At 45.3% G+C, this 11,094-nt stretch overlaps 1 protein-coding gene across 1 annotated transcript; it reads left to right on the forward strand.

The window, feature by feature from the left end:
* The first annotated feature begins 1,657 nt into the window (after positions 1-1,657).
* Positions 1,658-4,285, forward strand: LOC125114390 (olfactory receptor 139). The gene has a single exon (XM_047757649.1). It carries the CDS (start codon positions 2,693-2,695, stop codon positions 3,638-3,640), a length of 948 nt encoding a protein of 315 aa, XP_047613605.1. The 5' UTR covers positions 1,658-2,692; the 3' UTR covers positions 3,641-4,285.
* The last annotated feature ends 6,809 nt before the right edge of the window (positions 4,286-11,094 follow it).

An 11,094-nucleotide genomic window follows, 5' to 3' on the forward strand; every position in this document is an offset into this window, starting at 1 on the left:
TACCTCATTTAACCCAACTTTTAAAACCCAAGCCTTATAAAACCCAGTGTGAAAAATAAATGAGAGAAAACAGTACTATAATCAGCTTGTCTGGGGCCCAGCCCGAGTTCCACCAGAGAAGCACTCTCTGGTCTTGCCAAGTCATCTAAGCCCCCTGGATCTTATTTTTTCCATCAATAATATGGTAACTATTTCTTTTCCTCTTTTCTCAGAGGCATTAGGAACCTGGCATGATGTTATGAATCTAATGTTTCTGTAATGGAGTCCAAAATACTAGGCAATTGAGAGAAACCCTTAAGGACTGAAGAACTGAGATTGTTTGTCTGCCTCTGGCTTCTTGTGCAATCCCTGGGGGAGGTGATTTTTAGGGCCCCTAGGTGCTTGTTAGCTCCCAAATACAGAGAGAGCACCAAGACAGACTTTCTCAGCCCGTGCCTCACCCCCTTTATAAGGCTTCTGAAGACAGGCTACCTTGGGTCATCTTAGAACTCACTGTTCTCTCTACAAAAACAAAACAAAACAAAAAAACCCAAACAAACCACCTGTCCACTCTGCTCCGAGTAAAAGGTAAGTTACCCCATGGACCTATGCACCTTCCCACTGCTCCAGACCTCCTCATTCCTGACTTCTTAAGTAATTTCCTTTCCTTCACTCATTATCTTCATGTGCCTTTTCCCTTGTGGATAGGAGAATAGAGGACTCAGTGATACTTGGATTCAGGAAATGGTAGCGAAACACGAAAGTGATGTTTTCCACTCTTTGAGACTAGAAGAATGAAGGGCAGAGGTAGCAAATGGAGGGTGGCAGAAGGGACTGACTGGGGTCAGGAGAGAGGAAATGAAGAGCTTTAATGCTGAGCTCGGAAAAGCCAACCGTAGTGACATTTCCTAGGACCACGAAGGCCTCCTACAAATACCCTTCTGCCTTCCGAGCAGAGCAAATAACCTGTATCACCAAATTAGCTGTCCCAGAGGTGGCAGGTGCTGGGGCGTTCCTGATGAATCCTGCTGCCACCTTTGGCCAGTCGCCCTGCTTCAACCCTCGCTCTGCCACTTAGCAGCGGTGGAAACCATCCATTCCCTCTCTCAGAGGGGTAGGGTGAAGCGTTTAAAAGCACAGACTTTGACACCACACTGCCTGGGTTTGAATCTCAGCTCTGACATTCAATAGCTGCATAACCTTGGACAAGTTATCTTACCTCTTGGTGCCTCAGTTTCCTATCTATAAAATGGGGACTATAACAGTATCATAGTATCTACTTCACAGGCTTGTTTCAGAACTAAATGAGATAATACATGTCAATACTTAGAACAGTGCTTGACATGTGGTAAAATACTTAAGTCTCAGTTATTGGTATTATCTACCTTATTGAATTTTTGTATGGATTGAATGAGGTAATAAATGAAAGTAATTTGGGTAGAAAGCACTTGATAGGGAGTTCCCTTTGTGGCTCAGTGGATTATGAACTCGACTAGTATCCATGAGGATGTGGGTTAGATTCTGACTCCACTCTGTAGGTTGGAGATCCGACATTGCCATGAGCTGTGGTGTAGGTTGCAGACATGGCTCAGGTCCCTTGTTTCTGTGGCTGTGGTGTAGACCAGCAACCGCAGCTCCGATTTGACCCCTAGCCTGGGAACTTCCATATGCCATGGGCAGCCCTAAAAAGCAAGCAAGCAAGCAAGCAAGCAAGAAAAAGTGCTTGATAGATGTTACCTGTCCCAGGCTCACTTTCATTCTACCACCTGCACAGAACATTCTTATTAATCATATGCTATCTTCAAACGCCACATTTTGCTGGGCTTCCCCAGCTCTCGGGGTGGGGAGATTGCATACATGGGACAAGATCATAAGAGAAGTTTATCTTCTCCAACAATGAAACAGCAAGAGATGAGCTATGAAGAAGGGACTGCTGTGTTAAACTGTGGGCTTCGGGAGACAGTCCTAGGTTTGAGACACAGCTCTGCCAAGAGCTTTACAGCTTTGGGCTACTTACTTAACCTTCCCAAACCTCAGTGTCCTGATTGCATAAACATAGTAAGAGTTACCCCACAGAGTTTCATGAGAATTGAGTAAGAGAATAAATACAAAGTGTTCAGCACAATACTCATAGTTCACACTTTAAAAATGTTGTTGGTCCATCTCAAATTGCCTTCATGTCCTCCCTGCACAGCCTCTGTGTGTCCCTGTGCTTTGCCCCTTGCTCCTCTCTTCACTCACTCTCTTGTATCTCTTCTGCTTTTGTGAGATCCTGTCCTTCTACCCTCCTTGTGGTGCTGCCCTTCTACACTGTGATTTCTAGAACCTCGACGTTTATTTATTTGTGGAGCTTGTCAGAGCTGCTATCAGTCACTCCACACTGATATGACCTTCCCACTGATATGACCTTCACGGTTGTAAAAACACTGAAATGCTTCCATTCCTTATTGGTGAACAGCCACTGTCCTGGATCCCTGCCCAGCCTCTTCCCTGGGATCCCCTAGATTTCAGCCTCCACCAGCAATTGAAGGATTAATGTCTGGCATCCTAGGGGCCTCCAGGCTCCTGCTTAAGCTCTAAGCCGGTAACTGTTCCACCCAGAGAGGTACATGCCATGTGCCCCAGCATCCAGTAGAGAGACTAAGTGTCTCTGTGCATCTCCTTCCTCCTCAGCAGGTTCAAGTCTTCTCCCTACAATTCTCAGTAGCAGCCTATGGAGCTGGGTGCCAGAGGCAACAGAACCGCTGTCACTGAGTTCATCCTTCTTGGCCTAACAGAGAACATAAGACTGCAACCCATCCTTTTTACTGTCTTCCTCTTTGCCTATGTAATCACAGTCGGGGGCAACTTCAGCATCCTGGCTGCCATCTTTGTGGAGCCCAAACTCCACACTCCTATGTACTATTTCTTGGGGAACCTGTCTCTGCTGGACATTGGATGCATCACTGTCACCGTTCCTCCGATGCTGGCATGTCTCCTGACCCACCAGTGCAGAGTTCCCTATGCGGCTTGCATTTCACAGCTCTTCTTTTTCCACCTCCTGGCTGGTGTAGACTGTCACCTCTTGACAGCCATGGCCTATGACCGCTACCTGGCCATCTGCCAGCCCCTCACCTACAGCACCCGCATGAGCCGGGAAGTCCAGGCTGCCCTGGTAGGCATCTGCTGCACCATCTCCCTCATCAATGCTCTGACGCACACGGTGGCTGTGTCCGTGCTGGACTTCTGTGGCCCTAATGTGGTCAACCACTTCTACTGTGACCTCCCACCCCTCTTCCAGCTCTCCTGCTCCAGCATCCACCTCAATGGGCAGCTGCTTTTCGCAGGGGCCACCTTCATGGGGGTGGTCCCCATGATCCTTATCTCGGTGTCCTACACCCACGTTGCAGCCGCAGTCCTGCGCATCCGCTCAGCGGAGGGCAGGAAGAAGGCCTTCTCCACGTGTGGCTCCCACCTCACTGTGGTCTGCATCTTTTATGGAACTGGCTTCTTCAGCTACATGCGTCTGGGCTCAGTGTCAGCTTCGGACAAGGACAAGGGCATTGGGATCCTCAATACTATCCTCAGCCCCATGCTGAACCCAGTCATCTACAGCCTCCGGAACCCTGATGTGCAGGGCGCCCTGAAGAGGGTGTTCACAGGGAAGCGGCCCCCGGAGTGAGAAGGCAGTGGGCGTGAAGATGCTGCCTCTTCCTTGTGTACCCCACTTTCTTGTACTGAAGGCTTGGATGTGGGAAAAGGAATATTCAGGGATGGATTAAGGAGGAAGGAAAGTAGAGATGGGCCAGGGCAGGATATGGTTTGCCTTGGACTGGGGACAAAGGCTAAAATTTAGGGAAAAGCGTGTCTAAATAGCTGACAGACGATGGATTAAAGACAGATGGGAGCAAACTATGTGGATCAGGAAGTGAGACACAAATTAACTATTTTGTATTTTTTAATGTAATGACTGTTCAACTGAACTATATTTAAAATCTCAATTAAAATATTTCCCCTCCCCCACTTTTAAGATAAACTATATCTGTACCAGAGTATGGGGTCCTGATTTTGTAAACAGCAATATCATTTCTCTCAAAACTAAGAGAAACGACCTGAACTTAGAGCCAGAAAAGTGTTTCCTTCTTGCAAAGAAGTGAAAGAAAACCTTGAATTAGCGAGAACTGAGCTTAGAGCGTCAGGGTATGAAATCCTGTAACATTAGAGACCGGGATCTGTTCAGCTTGGAGTACTTTACACAAGCGGGATAATAGTAATAAATGAGTGATTGTAAATTATTACAGAATGTTTGTCTTTTTAGGGCCCCACCCATGGCATAGGGAGGTTCCCAGGCTAGGGGTCAAATCAGAGTTATAGCCACTGGCCTGCGCCACAGTCACAGCAACGTGGGGTCCAAGCTGTTCCGTGACCTACACCACAGCTCATGTCAACACCAGATCCTTAACCCACTGAGCAAGGCCAGGGATTAAGCCTGTGTCCTCATGGATGCTAGTCAGATTCGTTTCTGCTGAGCCATGACGGGAACTCCATTTGTCTTTCTTTAAATGGTGGTCTGAAGCGAAGAGTTTTTAACTCTTCTGTGGAAATATGAGTAATTCATGTGTGGTCTAAGTAATTTTAATAAAAAAAATTCTTTAAAGGCACATTATAAGTCAATTATACTCATTAAAAATTTCAAAATAATTCTAATAAAAAGTATACTTTTGTTTAAAAAGGAGAGTGAATGTATTGACATATTGCTAGATTTAGAAAGTGATGCTAACGTGCTATGTAACGTGAATGGGCCAGAAAGTCCTCAGACCACCCCCAAGTTTTAGATGGTGATTCCCTCTGCAGAGGGAACAAGACTTGGGAAAGGGGAGGGAAATGAAGAAGGACTTAGAGTTCTTGCTCCATTTACACGTTTTTTCATTAAATTTATTTTTTTTACTAGGGTGTAGTTGATTTACAGTGTTGGATCAGTTTCTACTGTATAGCATAGTGACCCAGCCTTACATATATATATATGTCTTATATATATATACATACTTTTTCTCATATATATTTTTCTCATATATATTTTTATCTCGTATATATTTTTATCTCATATATTTTTCTCATATATATTTCTTATATATATATTCATACATACTTTTTCTCATATTATCTTCCATTATGATTGATTTGAAATTTCTCACTGAATTCCGTAATCTAAAATTTTTCGTAAGTGCTATTGGGGGACATGTTGTGGGGGGCGGTGGGTAAAATGAATTGACTGTAGTATTTTCTCTGCAGCTTTCAAAGTGTCCTCTGCCATCCTCACCTTTGAGAAAATGGTAGGTTGGCATCTCTATCCGATACAAGGTCACTGGGTTCATGAAGTGAAACAGTTACTGGCCAACTTGTCCATGCCTCCTCTTTTGAGATAAGAGCCAAACCGAAGCATCCCTATCCTAAGAAAACGATTTTTCTCCTCCTCCCATATCCTGGCCCTGAAAATTCAAATTTCACTCTCCATTCCACACCAACCCTTATCCTGCACCAGCACCAACACCCACCCCTGCAGCACCCATGAACCGCTGCCTAGTTTTTAATTTTTTTTTCTTTTTAGGGCCACACCTGCCACATATGGAGGTTCCCAGGCTGGGGTCAAATCGGAGCTACAGCTGCCAGCCTATGCCACAACAACACGGGATCCAAGCCACATCTGCAACCTACACAACAACTCATAGCAACAACAGATCTCTGACCCACTGAGTGAGGCCAGGGATCAAACACGCATCCACATGGATACTAGTCAGATTTGTTTGTGCTGCACAATGGGAACTCCTGAATCTTTTTATGTAATTCCAGTCAAAGGTAGTGACTAATCTTGGTGAAGATTCATGTATGTTTCATAATCCCCAGACATAGGTTCATGGCCTCCTGGTACTAAAAGAAACTTCTAGAGATATTGTGGTGCAGCCACTCTGACTTCAGATAGCTCACATCCAAAGAAACTTCCAGATGTTCACCATTCTCAACACACCTGTGAACTTTTTAAGGACATTCAGGATCCTCCTGCTAAAACTCAGCAATTGTCATCTAATACACCACAGGAATCTATGTATGCCTCCTTGCAGACACTCTCAGAAACATATTAATAAAACCTCCTTCCACTATACCCATTCCGCCATCTAGAAGTCTTCTCTGTGACACAGGTAAAAGCACTGTTACAACTCAGGTGAATTGCAAAAGTAGTACAATTTCTCATTATTCTATGAATTAGCACATAACAGTATTTATAAAGCTCTCTGAGGTGGAGAAAGATGGCAGAGGAGTAAGAGGTCACCCTCACCCTCTCCCACGAACACATCCAAAAAACACATCTACATGTAAAACGACTCACACAGAACATTAACTGAAAGCTGGCAGAAGAACTTAAACCTCCAAAAAGGGCAATAAACTCTTGACATAACTGGGTGGAACAACAGAAAAGATAAAAGCAATCGGGATGGGACTAGCATTCCCAAGAGGCAGTTGTGGAGGAGAAAAGGAACCCACCTCCTGGGAAGCCACCCAACTGATGGAAAGATCAGCCGAGCTGGAGGGACCTCAAAGTCACCGAGAAAAAGGCAGCAGCGGGACTGAGACCAGCAAAGCACAGCGAGAGCCGCACAGATCATCTGAACCACCGGCCGGGACACCACAGCCTGAGCTGCTCGGGCGGGGGCTGGGCGTAGAGACTCAAGCTCCAGAGGTCAGTCCCGGGGAGAGGAAGGGGGCCGGCTGTGCGGGGACAGCCTGAGGGGCTAAGGAACAGGGCGCCACGGGCTGAGGAGGGGAACACCATGGCAGAGGGAACCCAGGAGAAGGTCCGGACCCACAGGAGAGGCAAGGCGGCACTGTTTGGTAGGGGAGAGGAGGACAGAGGAAGCCAGAAGAAACACCCTGAACTGTGGGCTCTTCAGAGGGCAGGGCAGCTCTGGCACAGGCTACCGGTGGTGGGAAGCATCTTGCTCATTTAGGATAGACTGGGCGCTTCTTGTGCAGGCTACTGGTGGCCAGGCAACACTTCTACAGGCTAAGGGCAGCCGGGGGCAAAGTGCAACGTGGTGCCTCTTGCACAATCCACAGGTGACAGGGACAGACCGCAGTGGTCCTCTCAGAGGCCAGAGGGAGGCGTGGCTTGCCACCACTGGGGGCCTGTGAGTGGGCCCCACCTGTGACCCCAGTCACCTCAGGGGTTGGCAAAAAAGAGAAGAGGGCACTGCAACCAATCACCATGCGCTGGTGCTCTCACTCCCCTGGGAACACACCCCCTCTGCTGCTGCCACTGCCTAACACTCTGGGCAGTGCCAAGATGCTTGATCACTGTCCCTTCCCAGGAACCTGCAACTAGGAGCAGCTCCTGCAGCACCTCCCGTGGGGGCCAGGCAGGATGAGGTGCTTCTGGCACGGTCTACAGGAGGCAGGGGCAAACCACAACAGTTATCTGGCTCCAGAGGTGGGAGTGGCTCGCCACCACTGGGGTCCAAGAACAGACACCACTTGCAGCCCCATTCACCTCAAGGGCACCACAGAGGAGGGCACTGTGACCGAGCACCACCTGCTGGTGCTCTCACTCCCTGGGAACACACCCACCCTGCTGCTGCCACTGCCAAACGCTCCAGGCAGTACCCACACACCTGATCTCTGTCACTTCCCAGGATCCTGCAACTAGGAGCAGCCTGTACAGCACCTCCTATGTGGGCTAGGTGAGACCAGTTGCTTCATGCACCATCTACGGGGGCCGGGGGGGGGGGGGGGGGGAGGGGGCGGGGGCACAAACCACCACAGTTATCAGAGACGGTCCCGGCCCGCTCCCACTAGGGGGTCACTGAATAGGCATCACCCGCAGTTCTAATCACTTCAGAGGAGGGCATTGCAATCAAACACAAGCTGCTGTTGCTCCCACTCCCCTGGGAACTCATGCAAAATAAAATACTCTTGCTACTGCCAAATGCTCTGGTCACCTTGTAGATCTGCCTAGAGCTCATCACCACTTCCCAGGGCCCTGCAACTAGGAGTGGCCTGTACCACCTTCCTGCAGGTCCTTGCTGCTGGTGAGAGCCCAACAACCAGGCACAAACCACTGGCCCTACCCACTGCCTCCTTCTCCCTGAAAATACACTGAGCATCCTCGGGATAGCAGCCTGCTCACACCAAAGAAAGAGACAGCAAATATTCACACTCCCACACCAAAAATAAATAGTAACCCCCCCCAAAAAAAAAATACAAAGGGGTATTCTTGTACAGAAATGGCCTTACAAGACTACAGTTTGGCTTCTCCAAACACACAAAAACACAAGCAAGTTGAAGAAGCTCAGAAACCATTCCCAGGGGAGTTCCCGTCGTGGCACAGTGGTTGGCGAATCCGACTAGGAACCATGAGGTTGCGGGTTCGGTCCCTGCCCTTGCTCAGTGGGTTAACGATCCGGCGTTGCCGTGAGCTGTGGTGTAGGTTGCAGATGCGGCTCGGATCCCGCATTGCTGTGGCTCTGGTGTAGGCCGGTGGCTACAGCTCCGATTCAACCCCTAGCCTGGGAACCTCCATATGCCACGGGAGCGGCCCAAGAAATAACAACAACAACAACAATAACAACAACAAAAGGCAAAAAAAAAAAAAAAAGAAACCATTCCCAGTTAAAGCAACAGGAGACTTCACCTAAAGCAGTCAACCATGAAACAGACCTCTGCAGTCTGACAGACCTTCAGTTGAAAAAGGAGATATTGAAAATACTGAAGGAATCAAGAGAGGATATGCACAGTAATGCAGATTCCTTCAGAAAGGAACTAGAAAATATGAGGAGGGGCCCAGAAAAACTAGAAAATTCATTTGCAGAGATACAAACTGTGATAAAGGCAATAACGACCAGAATGAATAATGCAGAGGAACGAATTAGTGACATGGAAGACAGAATAACATAATCACCCAATCAGGACAGCAGACAGAAAACCAAATGAAAAAACATGAAAGCAATATAAGAGACCTATGGGATTATATAAGCAGGCCAATCTATGCATAATAGGAATTCCAGAAGGAGAAGCAAAAGAAAAGGGGATTGAAAATGTATTTGAAGAAAGTATGGCCGAAAACGTTCCAAATCTAAAGGATACTGACATCAAGAGACAGGAAGCACAGAGTGCCCCAAACATGTTGAACCCAAACTGTCCCACACCAAGACATATTACAATAAAAATGGTGAAAGGTAAAGAGACGATTCTAAAGGCAGCAAGAGAAAAGCAAAGCATTAATTATAAGGGAACCCACATAACGCTATCAGCTGATTTCTCTACAGAAACACTACAGGCCAGAGGGAGTGGCAAGATGTATTTAAAGTGCTGAAAGGAAAAAACTTGCAGCCTAGAATGCTCTATCTGGCAAGAATATCTTTTAAAATAGAAGGAGAAATAAAGAATTTCTCCAACAAACAAAAGCTAAAAGAGTACAGCAATACTAAACCCATTCTAAAAGAAATATTGAAAGGGCTTCTCTAAATTAAAAAAAAAAAAGAGGAAGAACTACGATGGAGGAAACCCCAATTAGAAACCAGTCATTTAAATAAGCCAGCATACATTTCTAGTCATGAAGAGGCAAAAAAAAAAAAGACATCAAAATCATATGCTGTGGGCAAGGGAAGTAAAAAAATAAATATGTTTTTATTATTACTGTCATGAAGTGTTTGAGCCTACATGACTATCATGCTAAAGCACACAGTTATAGGAAGGGGTTAACATACTTAAAAAACCAGGCAACCACAAATCAAAACCAGACATTACATTCACAAAAACTGAGAAGAAAAGTACTCAAGCATAAAATAAATGGAAACCATCCAACCAAAAAAAAAAAAGAAAGGAAGAATGGACAAACATAAGATCAACTGAAAAACAAGGTTAAAAATGGCAATTAATAAACATCTATCAATTATCATCTTAAATGTCAATGGACTGAATGCTCCAATCAAAAGACAAAGAATGGCTGATTGGATAAAAAAGCAAAAACCTTCAATCTGCCGTCAACAAGAAATTCACCTTAGGGCAAAGGACACATATAGATTGAAAGTGAGGGGATGGAAAAAGATATTTCATGCCAATGAACAATACAGGAAAGCAGGAGTTGCAATCCTCATATCAGACAAAATACACTTTAAAAAATAAGGCCATAAAGAAAGACAAAGAAGGACACTATTTAATGGTTAAAGGATCCATTCAAGAAGAGGATATTACAATTGTCAATATATAAGCCCCTAATGTAGGCACACCCAGATACCTCCAACAACTACTAACAGACATAAAAGGAGAAACTGATGGGAATACAATCATAGCAGAAGACTTTAACACCCCACTCACATCAATGGACAGATCCTCTCGGCAGAAAGTTAATAAAGCAACAGAGATCCTAAAGGAAACAATAGAAAAATTAGACTTAATCGACCTTTTCAGGACATAACATCCAAAAAAATCAGAATACATATTCTTCTCAAGGGCACATGGAACATTCTCAAGAATTGATACATCCTGGGGCACAAAGCTAACCTCAACACATTTAAGAGTATAGAAATTATTTCAAGTATCTTCTCTGACCACAATGGCATGAAACTAGAAATCAACCACAGGAAATGAAATGAGAAAAAACTGACTACATGGAGACTAAACAACATGCTACTAAAAAGTCAATGGGTCAATGAGGAAATCAAGAGGGAAATTAAAAAATACTTCAAGACAAACGATAATGAAGGCACGACCTCTCAAAATCTATGGGATGCCACAAAAGCAGTGCTCAGAGGGAAATTCATAGCCATACAGGCCTTCCTCAAAAAAGAAGAAAAATCTCAAGTCAACAACTTAACCCACCACCTAAATGAATGAGAAAAAGAAGAACAAACAAAACCTAAAGTCAGCACAAGGAAGGAAATCATAAAGATCAGAGAGGAAATCAATAAAATAGAGATTCAAAAAACAGTAGATAAAATCAATGAAACCAAGAGCTGGTTCTTTGAAAAGGTAAACAAAATTGACAAACCCCTGGCCAGACTCACTAAAAAGAGGAGAGAAAGAACCCAAATAAAATAAATGAAAAAAAGAGAAGTCACAACAGATACTACAGAAATACAAAAT

Source organism: Phacochoerus africanus, chromosome 14 (assembly GCF_016906955.1).
Source record: "Phacochoerus africanus isolate WHEZ1 chromosome 14, ROS_Pafr_v1, whole genome shotgun sequence".
Lineage (NCBI taxonomy): Eukaryota > Metazoa > Chordata > Mammalia > Artiodactyla > Suidae > Phacochoerus > Phacochoerus africanus.

What these genes read in the sequence shown, in the direction of transcription:
- LOC125114390 (XM_047757649.1), top strand. Translation starts at nt 2,693, where the DNA reads ATGGAGCTGGGTGCCAGAGGCAACAGAACCGCTGTCACTGAGTTCATC.